We start from the raw sequence: 13,663 nt of genomic DNA on the forward strand, positions 1-13,663 counted from the left end.
GCCAGCCTCCTGAATCCGAGGGTGATGTGCTGGATGATCCGACGGAAGGGGGCTTGGGGAGTGGCGGTGCCTCGTGCGGCACTCAACACCCCCACTCTGCCCTGGGCAGCTCTCACCCCGGAGCTTCTCGCTTAGTCCTCACACGCTCCTGAGCCTGTTGCCCCTGGCGCTTGTGTATCCTGGGAGAGTCGCCTGTCTTTGTTCTCCTGGTCTCCCCAGGGATGACTCTCCAAGGCAGGAGAGAGTGGGTCAGAGCCTCTCAGGTGACGGCCCTGAGTTCATGCCCTGGACTCAGAGTCGCTGTGAGGGGCATGGGTCTGCTGGAGCCCCAAGCAAGCTGCTGACTGTGGTGTGGAGCAGGGTATTCGGGTAGTCTTCTGCTCCAGGTTCTACTCCACTGACCGGCCGTGGTGCCTGAACAACCCCCTACCCCTGCCCACTCAAGATTCGTTCCTAGAGTGAAGACTTGGCACCTCGAGGACCGATCTCAGCTGAAATTCCATGTTCCCTTTAGGAGTCGTTGGCATGGCCTTTCTATTTTGTGCCCAGCTGGGTTGAGGTTTCTACATGTTTTGATTCACGTAATCTCTACCACAGGCCTTTGAGGTAGATAACGAGAACTCTCATTTCACAGATCAAACACTTGGGCCCAGAGCAGATAAGTAATCTCTCGAAGGTCACACAACTAGGAAGTGGCGGGGGAAGCACTGAGAGTCAGGGTTCCTGACTCCAAAGACTATGTCACCAAACATGAGTGCCGAGAGGGAGGCTGGCAGTTATTTAGTCTAGCCCTGCCCCCTCCTCTTGCAGATAAGGAGGCCGAGGCCCAGAGTGGGGAGGTGTGTGGCCCAAGGTCACCTAGCCCGTTACTTGGCAGAGCTGGGACCAGAGGGAGCCCTGGCCTCCAGTCGGCCTCCTGTAAGACTCAGCCCATCGGTGCTAACTCCTCACGTGGGTCGACTTACACGGTCCTTTCTACGATGCGGGGTTGGACCAGGGACGGACCCAAGGAGGAACAGCCTGGAAAAGAGGCTTGGCAGCTGCTGGGAATGTCTGCCTGCTGGGCTGGCCCCGGAGGCTCAGTGCTGTGGTCAGCAAGAGACCGAGGCCTCAGGGGCCTGGTGCAGGGCACCTTGGGTCCCAGCCTGCTCGGTGCCGTGGGAGTGGTGGTGGGCAGGGGAGCCAGAGGTCCCTCAGCAGACACCACCTCCCCCTTCCAGGTTTACCGCTCCAAGATGGATGGCGAGGCCACCAGCCCCCTGCCACGCACCCGCAGTGGGCCGCTCCCCTCCTCCTCTGGCTCATCTTCCTCCTCCTCCCAGCTCAGCGTGGCTACCTTGGGCCGCAGCCCCTCACCCAAGGTCTGAGAACAGTGGGTGGGCTGCGTGTGGGGCAGGGTGGTGGTGGTGGTCGGGGGGGTTTGGAGACGGCCACACTGGGGAGGGACCGCAGCCTCCCACGAAGCCTTGTGGGTGGTGGGTGTTTTCTGAGCCTCGGGTCCCAGTGCCCCGTTTCCTCCCCCGCAGAGCACTCTGCTCGCCCAGAATGGCACCAGCAGCCTTCCTCGCAACCTGGCAGCCACCCTGCAGGACATCGAGACCAAGCGCCAGCTGGCCCTGCAGCAGAAGGGTGAGTGGCCACCGCGCCAGCCCACTTGCTGTCCCAGGGGCCCTGGACCTCCACCACATGTTCCCTTTATGTGGAGAGCAAAAGGGATCTGGACTAGAGACCTAAGGAAGAGAGACTCCTGAAGGTTTATCCAAAGGCTGAGGGGCAGGGGACTCAGGGTAGCTGGGCTGTGGCATCTTTCCTAGAGAGCCCAGCAAGTAAGGGGAATGCTTGTTGACCTCAGTAGGGCTAGACGTTGCCCTGTCTGGAGGCATGGGGTTGGGCCTGATGACCTCCACGAGTGCTTCCCTAACGTATTAGTTCTTGGGAACACCCAGGAGTGCTGGTTGCTCGTATGCATTTTGGTTGTTTCGAAAGCCCATGTCTGTGCCTCTCTCTCCTCTCATCCCCTCTGTGTCTCTGCCCTGCCCTCTGCCCGGGGCCCCCCACTCCAGTCGAGTCGCTTCCTGCCGAGCCCCTCCCAACCGACGACCCAGCAGGTAGAGCGTTGGTCACCGAGGGCATTGCTTTGGCCAGGCAGCCCCCGCCCGGGCCTCCGCATGATGGATTCTGCCCAGGCCCCCTCTGCCCGCGGGCAAGACCCCCAGGCTGAGCTGGGCTGGGGTGTCGGGTTGGCCTCGCGAGCTCTCTTCTGCTGCAGCGGAGCTCCGCCTATCTCCCCTCCCTCCTTTCCTGTGAGCTCCTGCTTCTGCATTGCCGCGGGGTGTGCACTGATGTGGGTGCTCGGGCTGCCGGCACCCCTTCCTCCTCCCAGCAGCAGGGTTGGGAGCATGCGCCCTGCCCACCTGTTCAGGCCTGGGTTGTGAGCTGGAGCCACCGGGCCATCGTGCCCCCAGGGCGCCCCCCGGGCAGGTTCAGGGCCCCGTGTGGACTCAGCATGCAGTGAGGATGCCGAAGCCAGACCACACGGCTGTGGCCACTTGTGCGGGCGATGAAGCCAGGGCAGCCGGACCCAGAGCTGCGGGGGCTTCGGGGAAGCTGGTGGGGGGCGAGGGGGCTGCTCTGTGTTACCTCTCCCCGCTCGCCACCTCCCTCTGTAGCGCTGCCAGCATCCTGCTGGCTGGGTGGGGTGCCCACCGTGACATCCCCCGTCCCCCCCACGCAGGGCAGCAGGTGATCGAGGAGCAGCGGCGGCGGCTGGCGGAGCTGAAGCAGAAGGCGGCGGCGGAGGCGCAGTGCCAGTGGGAGGCCCTGCACGGGGCGGCGCCCTTTCCCACTGGGCCCGCGGGCTTCCCCCCGCTCATGCACCACTCCATCCTGCATCACCTGCCGGCCTCACGGGAGCGAGGCGAGGAGGGTGAGCACGCCTACGACACGCTGAGCCTGGAGAGCTCCGACAGCATGGAGACCAGCATCTCCACGGGGGGCAACTCAGTCTGCTCCCCCGACAACATGTCCAGGTACCCAGGCCCCGGCCACTGACGGGCGCGGCCTTGGTCCTCCCCACCCCGGGGCCTCCACCTCCACCAGCTGCCTCCTCCCCCCCTTCCCTCCCCAGCACCAGTGGCCTGGACATGGGGAAGATTGAGGAAATGGAGAAGATGCTGAAAGAAGCTCATGCAGAGAAGAGCCGGCTGATGGAGTCGAGGGTGAGGCAGACCTGGGCCCTGGGGCTGCCCTCTGCCCGCCGGGGGCCTCCGCCCCTCCCGAGGCCCCTTCCCCGCATTGTTCTCACCGCAGTCCCCTGAGGAAGAGAGTGTTTTCCAAGCCTGGGTTCCTCAAGTGGGGGATCGGGAGGCTTGGCGAGATGACAAGTTTCATAGCCCTTAGGAAAAGGGGAGGGAGCACGGTAACCATTGTCCAGCTGTGAATTTCCTGCATGGGAACTTCCAGTCTTTGTGTGTTCACTTCAGGGGACCTTTGGCCCCCGAGAAAATTTTGATGCCTGTCTACCTGAGTGCCAGGTCACTCCTTTTGGAGATGGTCGGGAACTGGAGCTTGAAGGATGAGGGCAGAGAGAAAGCAGATATCCAAGCCAGAGCAGAGGCTTTGGCTGCGGGCACGTCACGTTTCCTGCCTGTGGACCTGGGGCTGGGACACAGCCAGACTGGGGAAACTGTGCCCAGGGAGGAGGCTGAATAAGGAATCTGCTGAAGATGTTCGGTCCCTGTTATCCGGGGCGCTCTGTGTCTCTGGAGATGAGAGTGGGGCCCTGGGAGCAAGAGACCAACCGGAAGAGAAGGCCTCTGAATCTTAAACTCCCTTGAAAGGAGGGCACATTTGCAAACATCTCTTGGCAAAAGGGAAAAAAAAACCAACAGATTCTGCTAAATTTTCAGCTGGGAAGAAATGGTAGATGGGAGTTAGTAATGTGAAGGTTGTTACAGGTGATGAAGACATATAAAACATCACTCATGTACTCTGTATTTAATGATTTGTTTTAATGACTTAAAATCTTTTGATAATGGCTCTTATAAGTTCTTTTTTTTCCATAAAATTTGAAGGTCAACTGTGACTGTTTGGAGTTTCAAAGGGCCTTCACTTAGTGATTAGGGCAGAACTGCTGAATGCATTTGATGTCAGAAAAAGTTGTTTTGATAACCCATGTCCTAGGAATTCAGATACAGATTTTAAAGCCCCCCCCCACCCCTTTTTTCTCAATTGAGTGCTTCCATCCTGCCAGCATCAGTGATGGACATTTACCTACAAGATCGCATTTAATTTTCCCTACTGTCCCAGGAGTAGGCGCTCTTGGCCGCATCTTACGGAGGAGGAAACTAGGCTTAGGGAGTTTGTCAGGGTCCGGCGCCCACAGTGGTGGTAGAACCAGGGCTTGAAGGCAGGGTGGTCTCACTTTAAGGCACTTACCCTTGTCAGCATGGTCCCTGGAGAGGAGGGTGGGCTTGGAGGACCATGGCCCCTCATACCAGGCTGCCCTCTGAGGTGGGTGACTCCTGTAGCTCTGGCCCAGCCCGAGCAGGGGAGGTGGGGGGCTTGGGGGTAAGAGGGCAGCCGTGGGCACTGAGCTGCAGGCCTGGGTGCAGGAACGGGAGATGGAGCTGAGGCGGCAGGCCCTGGAGGAGGAGCGGAGGCGGCGGGAGCAGGTTGAACGGAGGCTGCAGAGCGAGAGCGCCCGGAGGCAGCAGCTCGTGGAGAAGGAGGTCAAGATGCGGGAGAAGCAGTTCTCGCAGGTGAGCGGGTGGGGGCTTGGGGTGGGACTGTGGGGGTCCGGATGGCCCAGGGTACCCGTGCTGGGCAGTGGAGCCTATTCTCTCCAGGGAGTTTTGCCCAAGCAGGATTCTACCTGGGACTTGCTTGGCCCTGAAGAACAGGGACCCACTAGGGCCTGTGTAAGCCGGTGTGTGTGTGTGTGTGTGTGTGGATCGGGTTTGGGGGTGTGGCAGGCCACCCTGTAGAGATGAGGGTCTGCGCAGGCCTTCCAGAGGTGGGAGCCGTGTCCCGATCGGGGGACTCCCCTCAGCCTCTTTCAGGGGACTCCCCTCAGCCTCTCTCAGGGGCCTCGTGGGTCTGCCTCATGCGTCTGCCCAGCATCCCTTCTCGCATCCCCGTGCCCTCCTACGCCGAGTGCTTGGTGTCCGTCCTGGCCTCACTCCACCGGACCTTTTGGCTCCAGGCCCCACCACCAGCAGCTGAGCTCACCCTGACTTGCGGTTTACATCTCCAAAAGAGAATTGTACCAGCTTCTCCCTGGGACAAGAACCCCATCCCTACACAGAATCCAACTTGAGGGTGTTTCATTACCCGGGAGCCTTGAGCAGAGGAGTTGAAGGCAGAAGAAATTAGGTTAGGCAGGAAAATCTACCTGCATTTCTGGTCCCAGATCCTGGGCCCCCAGGAGAGCCCGTGAGACCCAGGCAGTCTGTCCCTTCCTGTGGGGTCTCCATGGGCCTCCCCAGGGGTGGGGGTCCTGCCCTGCAGTGACCGGTGATTGTAGGTCCTTGATTTCCTAATGATGCAGCGACATAAATTCTAAGGGGTAGATTGTCTGGTTTGAGAATTCAGAAATAATGAGAAACTCTGGGAGTTTGCTTGGGATCGTTGTCATATGCCTCGTTCCCCTTTCCTGTCTCTGGCCTCTCGGGGACTCAACTTCTCCACCTGCCCTGGGGCTCAGGTGTGGCTGCAGAGGCCGCCAACTTTGGGGAAGCCGGTGGAGTGGGCTCATCATTTCCGGGCACTTCTGGGAAGCTGAACATTTTGTTGCTTCTTTAAATAATCTGTAGTGTTTCCTTTTCACCTCATTCTAACATTCTTCCTAGAAATGAAGAGTAGGAAGAAAATTCCCATTGACTGAAAATTATAGATAAGTCTCAGAAATTTTGAGGTGGAACAGACCTCAGAGATTCTCTAGTTCAAAGCCCTTGTTTACACATGAGGATAAGCCCAGAGAGCGGTTGCGACCCAAACAAAGCCTCCCCCCCTCCACCCTGCCCGGGAAGACCAGGCTTCGTACTGGGCTTTTCTTCCGAGACCACATGCATTCGGGATAGGGCGGCTGTGTCCGGGAAGCTGAGGCATAGAGCCGTTCAGCAGTTTGCCCAGGCCTGGGTGGAGTCAGCACAGGTGTGCCAGGTCCCTGCTTGGGCCAAAGCCCCATGGAACCAGAGGGACAGAGTAGGGGTTCAGGACTGAAGCCGAGGGGCCTGGAAGAGGGAATGAGCGGGGAAGGAACAGCCCCTGCTCATCCTGCTCTCTGTCCCCAGGCACGACCCCTGACGCGCTACCTGCCAATCCGGAAGGAAGACTTTGACCTGAAGACCCACATCGAGTCATCAGGCCACGGCGTGGATACCTGTCTGCACGTGGTGCTCAGCAGCAAGGTACAGGCATGGGAGGCTCCTGGGGGCATGGTGGGGACCCCACGGTCAGAGGCCCCTCCTGGGTCCTCATAATAGTGGCCTCAGCTCCCGCCCTAATACCAGCGGTCTCTGTTCCGGGACAGGTGTGCTGGCTTGAAGAGATGCTAGGGACAGCCCCCCTGTGAACACAGGCACAGGTGATGGGCTGATATTGCTGCTCAGGGAAGAAGGTTTAGGGGGCTGTGCATTTGGGTCCTGCCTCACCCCTGCTTCCCACCAGGTCTGCCGTGGCTACTTGGTCAAGATGGGCGGCAAGATCAAGTCATGGAAGAAGCGCTGGTTTGTCTTTGACCGGCTCAAGCGCACCCTTTCCTATTACGTGGGTGAGTTCCCCCTAGACTGCCCCAGAGCTGGGACCCCAGGGCTCTGTCACACAGAAGCTTCCAGGTGGGGGCCCGGGCCTTGAGGTGGGTCTTGTTTTCCCCTCCCTGAAAATGTACAAGGTGTACCTGGCTTACCTCCTTTTCTTTGTTCACTGATTCATTTTTTTCCCAGCAGTATTACTAAGCACCTAATAAGTCCCAGGCAGTATCTTAAGGTCTGATGATAAGCAAGGGGGCCACAACCCTCTTCCCTGGAGCCTGTTGCCGGGAGGCAGTGAACAAAGAATGATGGGGGTGCTGTAGGGGACCCCAGATGCTGTGGGTGCATGGAGTCCTGTGGATCCCTCTTAGGCAAGTTCCCGCAGACTCCGTGACAAGCAGCTGAGCAGTGCCCGGGGGGCAGCACCCCAGGCCATCCTGCTCCCTCAGCGCTCTGCACCCAGCCTCCAGCTTGGTTTCCCAGCCCTGGAATTCCCTCTGGACAGTTCCCACTTGGAGACTGGGATGTTGTATCATAGCCCTGTCACGACAGGCTGGGCTGTGCTGCGGAAGCAACCCCATCCTAAGATCCCAGGAGCTCAGAACCAAAGTTCTTCTTACTCCTGATCTGTGTCCGTGTTCGTCATGGGCTGGTGGGGGTCTGCCCTGTGTGGATGCTTTCTCTGCTTCAGAGCATGCCTTTCTGGAATGCTGCTGGCTGCAGTGGCAGTAAAGAGAAATCTGATTGGGTTTGCACTGGGTTAAATTCCCCAGGTGGAGTCTGTCCCCAAGTCAGTAGCGGGCCTGTTCAGCCAGTCACCCCGCCCCACCCAACCACAAAGCCAAGAGAGCCATCCTGCTCAGAGCCGGGAGGGAAAGGGCCAGAAGTGTGTGATGCTGGAGTCATGCAGCCTGGAGCACCCGGCTTCCCCCCGACCTGGTCCCCGGGCAAATGCCATCTCTTCCAGGAAGCCCTCCCCGCCCACCTGGGCCTTGGATGTGAGGAGGCAGATGGGTGCCCCCACGTTTCTGCCTAGTCTGGGAACGGACTTGGTCAGGCCTGGGAGGACAACTCCATCTTAGGCGCGCTGAGGTTGAAGTGCCCCTAGGGTGTCTAAGGTTGTGAGAAGGGTCAGGGCTAGCGGCAGAGTGAAAGTCGAAGCCACTGGAATAATAATAACGATGAGGGTAGCAGATCATACTGCACAGGCTGAGCCAATGCTGTGCTCAGCCGTCCACATGTATCATCTCATTCAATCATCATAGTAATCTCGTGAAGGAAGCACTGTTTTTACACCTGTTTTACAGATGAAGAAAATTAATCACAGAGAGGTTAAATAACTTGCCTAAGGTCTCTCAGCAGCTGAGCTCGGACAGTTAGACTTCAGAGAAGAGGGAGAGACAGAACTGTACCCCAGGGCAGGCCCACCCTTGTGAGGGAGAAGGAGAAGGAGGCTGCAGTGAAGCAGGGTGCAGGAGCCGGGATGCTGAGCTGGCGCTTGGCATGTGTGGCCTTCCTTCATGTCTGTGAAACCAGCGGGGGAGGGGAGGGGAGGGGGTGGGCGGGGCGGAAATGGGGAAGGCGGAGGAGTGGATGTGTGCCTGCCAGCATGGGGTGTCATGGAATAAAAAGTATAATTTACGGAAGAAATTGAGACACTATGGTGATGATGGATGCTGCAGAAAGGCCAAGGATAATGTGTACCCAAAGGCCATTCGATTCAACGATTGGATCTTGATGAGAGAATGGTTTCCACTGTGTGCTGGGGTGGGAGCCAGACCGCACACAATCCGGTCGAGGATAGGTGGGCGGTGAGGAAGCGGAGGCAGGAATGTGTTACTATTTCCAGTGAAGGAAGAGCCAGGAGAGAACAGAATGCTGCCATTCTCCCTGGCCTTCCTGGATCCTGCTCCCTCCTCCATGAAACCCCTCCATTCTACAGGGTCCACATCAGAACGCACCTCTGTGAAGCCCCACCTCAATGGGAGTGGTTCCTGCCCTCCTCTGGGAACTCCTGCGTTACACAGGGTCCCTCTGCCATGTGACATCAGCCCTGGGGCATAATGATGTCATGAGAGATCCACATGTATTGTGCCAGACACTGTGCTGAACCCTTGGCGTGTGTCCTCTCAGTTAACGCTCATGACCGCCGGTGACCTGTAGGTGTTCCCTTGGAGTCCTAACCATGCCCAAGTCACACAGTGGATGTGTGTCTGCTTTCTTCGACCCTAAACTGTGGGCTCCTAAGAGAAGGGTCTCTGACTTCTTTGGATCCCAGTTCCTTGAACTCATTTATTCTCCATCAATTGAGGACCTGCTGGGTACATAGCAGTCCAGATTGGAGGAGCTTGACCTCTGAACAGATGAAGGAGGGTTCATTAATGTTTTATTGTTGTTGTTCAGTCGCTAAGTTGTGTCTGACTCTTTGTGACTCCATGGACTGCAGCACACAAGGCTTCCCTGTCTTTCACTATCTCCTGGAGTTTGCTCAAATTCATGTCCATTGAGTTGGTAATGTTATCTAACCTTCTCATCCTCTGCCCCCCTCTTCTCCTATTGCCTTCAATATTTCCCAGCATCAGGGTCTTTTCCAGTGAGTCAGCTCTTTGCATCAGGTGGCCAAAAATTGGGAGTTTTAGCTTCAGCATCAGTCCTTCCAATGAGCATTCAGGGTTGATCTCCTTTAGGATTGACTTGGATCTCCTTGCTGTCCATGGGACTCTCAAGAGTCTTCTCCAACACCACAATTCAAAAGCATCAGTTCTTCAGCACTCAGCCTTCTTTATGGTCCAACTCTGATATCCGTGCATGACTCTTGGACTATACAGACTTTTGTTGGCAAAGTGATGTCTCCACTTTTTAATATGCTGTCTGGGTTTGCCACAGCTTTTCTTCCAAGGAGCAAGCATCTTTTAATTTCCTGGCTGCAGTCACCATCTGCAGTTATTTTGGAGCCCAAGAAAATAAAATCTGTCACTGTTTCCACTTTTTCTCTGTCTGTTTGCCATGCAGTGATGGGACTGGATGCCATAATCTTAGTTTTTTGAATGTTGAGGTTTTTAAAAAAAATTTTATTAATTTATTTATTTTTGTGCTGGGTCTTTGATGCTGCACGGGCTTTCCTTTGATTGCAGCGAGCAGGGGCTACTTGCAAAAGTTGCACGGACTTATTGTGGTGACTTCTCTTTGTGGAGCAGGGGCTGTAGAGCGTGCAACTTCAGTAGTTGTGGCTTGCAGGCTCTAGAGCACAGGCTTTAGTTAGTTGTGGTCCAAGGGTTTAGTTGCTCTGCGGCCTGTGAAATCTTCCCAGACCAGGGATCAAACCCGTGTTTCCAGCACTGGCAGGCGGATTCTTTACCACTGAGCCACCAGGGAAGACCTGAATGTTGAGTTTTAAGCCAGCTTTTCCACTGTCTTCTTTCACCTTCAGCAAGAGGCTCTTTAGTTCCTCTTCACTTTCTGCCATTAGGGTGGTATCATCTACATATCTGAGGTTGTTGATATTTCTCCCAGCAGTCTTGATTCCAGCATGTGATTTAACCAGCTGGGCATTTCGCCTTACATACTCTGCATGTGAGTTAAATAAGCAGTGTGACAATATACAGCCTTGTCATACCCCTTTCCCAATTTTGAGCCAGTCCATTGTTCCATATCTGGTTTTGTCACTTCTTGATCTGCATACAGGTTTCTCAGGGGACAGGTAAGGTGGTCTGCTATTCCCATTTCCTTAAGAATTTTCCGCAGTTTGTTGTGATCCACACAGTCAAAGGCTTTAGTGTAGTCAATGAAGCAGTTTTTCTGGAATTCCCTAGCTTTCTCTATGATCCATTGAATATTGGCAATTTGATCTCTGGTTCCTCTGCCTTTTCTAAACCCAGCTTTTACATCTAAAAGTTCTCGGTTCACATACTGCTGAAACCTACCTTGAAGGATTTTGAGCATTACTTTACTGGCATGTAAAATTAGTACAACTGTGCAGTAGTTTGAACATTCTTTGGCATTGCCCTTCTTTGGGATTGGAATGAAGACCTTGTCCAGTCCTGTGGCCACTGCTGAGTTTTCCAAATTTGCTGGCATATTGAGTGCAACAGTTTCACAGCATCATCTTTGAGAATTTTAAATAGCTCAACTGGAATTCCATCACCTCCACTAGCTTTGTTTGTAGTGATGCTTCCTAAGGCCCACTTGACTTCACGCTCCAGGATGTCTGCACTAGGTGAGTGACCACACCACTGTGGTTATCCAGCAGCATGCAGAATTTTTTAGTTATAGCATGTGGGATCTTATTTCCCTGACCAGGGATCAAACATGGGGCCCCTGCATGGGAAGCTCAGAGTCTTAGCTGCTGGACCACCAGGGAAGGGAAGTCTTCCAAAGGAAGATTCAGATTCAGCGCCGTAAGTCTGTACAGAGGAGAACCCCTGCTGCAGGAGCTGATCACCGTAGTGGTGACATTTGCAACAGGTGTTGAAGGTGACTTGGGAGTTTGCTAAGGGAAGGTGTTAGAGGCCATTCCAGTATCGGCAGAGCGGACCGATAAGGGCCCGAGAGAAGCCCAGCCTGGCCAGAGAGAACCGGGGTTGGTGCAGGGGAGGGAAGTGAGGCGAGGCCAGAGGGTGTGTTGGCACCGGCCAGTCGGGGGCCTTTGCCAAAGCCAAGGAGGTTGCGGGTTCCAGTGAGGGGGCTGGCAGAGAAGCCCGTGAGCTGAGGCAGCAGGATTTGATCTGCTGTAGGAAGCTCCCCGCTCCTACAGGGCAGGGAGTTAAGGGGCAGGGGTGGGAAGGGGCGGGTGAGGAGGCGGCAGCCCGACCCAGGACCCCTGCCTCAGGCCTGAAAGGATGGGGGGTCGGGTGGGGTGGGAAGGTGGTGCTGCCAGCCGGCCCCGCCTGAGTTTAGTGCTCGTGTGGCCTTTGCTTTGCGACGCGGGCTCACTGCCCGGAGCTGTGGTGCCCGCTCGGTGTCCGCCCCCAGACGGGGTGGCCAGGCTGTGCTTGCCCTCACCAGCGGCCTGTCCCTCCCACCCCAGTGGTCCTCTGCTCTGCGGGTTCGCCCACCTCCTTCCTGGCATCCCCGCCTCCAGATGTGGTATGTTTCTTCCATGTTTTTACTGTTTGAGTTGAATAGATAAATGCATTCATGTAGTTCAAAACTCAAAACACATAAAGAGGTTTAAATTGAGAATTATATCCCCTCTGACTACAGGTAACTACCTTTATCAATCTCTTATGTATCCTTCTAGAGTTTCTTTAAGGGAATTTAAACAAATGCAAACATATATTCTTACCCCTTTTCCTGGGTCATGAAGATCCCCTGGAGAAGGGAGTGGCAACCCACTCCAGTATTCTTGCCTGGAGAATCCCACCCACCTGGCGGGCTATAGTCCATGGGGTCACAAAGAGTTGGACATGAGTGAGTGACTAACATTTTTCTTACACAAAGGGTAACACCCAATACACTCCTTGTTTTCCTGCTATGTTATCTTAGAGGTCTATGTCAAATATATCATGTCTAGATGTTGATATCCAGATGTATTTTATAGATTTTTAAAAAATATTTTTTCTAATTTATCTAAAAACTTTAGTTTGGGTCATGGATTATTTGAAGTGTGATGTTTATTTTTAAAAAAAAAATTATTTGGCTGCACTGGGTCTTAATTGTGGCATGGGGGATCTTGTTCCCTACCAGGGATTGAACCTGGGCTCCCTGCATTGGGAGCACAGAATCATCTTCACACTGGACCACCAAGGAAGTCTTTGTAGATTTATTTCTGAATGTGTATCTATATCAGATATTCGTTATTCTATTAAACAGCTGGGTGTATTTCATCACAAGGCACACTCTACTTAGCTGCCTCCACTTGATGGATACTTGGGTTGTTTTTAATCTTCTGTGACTATAATTACTGCCACAGTGAATCTTGTCAATGTTTTCTTTCGTACATGTATGGGGCTTCCACACATGTAGCTTAGTTGGTAAAGAATCCACCTGCAATGCAGGCGACACCGGTTCAATTCCTGGGTCGGGAAGATCTGCTGGAGAAGGGATAGGGATAGGGAATACTCCAGTATTCTTGGGCTTCTCTTGTGGTTCAGCTGGTAAAGAATCCCCCTGCAATGCGGGAGACCTGGGTTTGATCCCTGGGTTGAGAAGATCCCCTGGAGAAGGGAAAAGCCACCCACTCCAGTATTCTGGCCTGGAGAATTCCATGGACTATAGTCCATGGGGTCACAAAGAGTCGGACACAACTGAGTGACTTTCACAGAGAGAGAGGTACATGTGTAAGACAAATTTTCTAAGTACTGAAAGTGGCTCAAAGGGCAAACACCTTTCTAACTTTGGTGGAAGAGGCCAAGTCATTCCTATAGGTTTACAGATTTGTATCCCCACCTGTCTGATTTATTATATTGCCTGTCTCCCCACAGACGTGTCACAGGTGTGCTGTGTGTTTATTTTTGCTGCTCTGATGGGTGAGCGGTGGTATCTCAGTGGAGTTCCGATTTGCCTCCTCTGTCATTCTGCGCGGGGCTGAACACTGACACAGAATCTGGGCTCTGTTTCCGAGTCCTGGGAGTCACCCCACTTCCCGGGTGGGACGTTCTGTGTCCGCAGAGCTTGACCTGAAGCCCCCCAGGCCTCCTGAGCCCTGCCCGTCTTCCTTTGCAGACAAGCACGAGACAAAGCTGAAGGGGGTCATCTACTTCCAGGCCATCGAGGAGGTGTACTATGACCACCTTCGCAGTGCCGCCAAGGTGAGCGCAGCCCTGGGAAGGGTGGGCCGGCGGGGCTCTGGGGGTGGAGGCCTCCAGCCTGCCCACTTAGAGGCTCGGACCCATTCCTCGTCCTCTTGTAAACTTTCTCTTCCTCTCTCCCTCTCCCAGAAGAGGTTTCTGAGCTTCACTATGGTGACTGAG

At 54.8% G+C, this 13,663-nt stretch overlaps 1 protein-coding gene across 12 annotated transcripts in view; it reads left to right on the top strand.

Moving 5' to 3' along the window:
• The window catches only part of PHLDB1 (pleckstrin homology like domain family B member 1), a 47,832-nt gene that overhangs the window by 32,040 nt on the left and 2,129 nt on the right, over positions 1-13,663 (top strand). For 7 of the 12 annotated variants that reach the window (XM_043900647.1, XM_043900664.1, XM_043900670.1 and 4 more), the window contains 9 exons: positions 1,221-1,361; positions 1,527-1,629; positions 2,064-2,108; positions 2,735-3,029; positions 3,128-3,218; positions 4,614-4,760; positions 6,294-6,410; positions 6,670-6,772; positions 13,416-13,501. In XM_043900647.1, coding sequence (XP_043756582.1) covers positions 1,221-1,361; positions 1,527-1,629; positions 2,064-2,108; positions 2,735-3,029; positions 3,128-3,218; positions 4,614-4,760; positions 6,294-6,410; positions 6,670-6,772; positions 13,416-13,501 — 1,128 coding nt within the window. The remainder of the gene's footprint in view (positions 1-1,220; positions 1,362-1,526; positions 1,630-2,063; positions 2,109-2,734; positions 3,030-3,127; positions 3,219-4,613; positions 4,761-6,293; positions 6,411-6,669; positions 6,773-13,415; positions 13,502-13,663) is intronic. The other 5 variants (XM_043900652.1, XM_043900677.1, XM_043900703.1 and 2 more) reach the window with 1 other exon arrangement.

The sequence above is a fragment of the Cervus elaphus genome, chromosome 1 (assembly GCF_910594005.1).
Source record: "Cervus elaphus chromosome 1, mCerEla1.1, whole genome shotgun sequence".
NCBI lineage: Eukaryota > Metazoa > Chordata > Mammalia > Artiodactyla > Cervidae > Cervus > Cervus elaphus.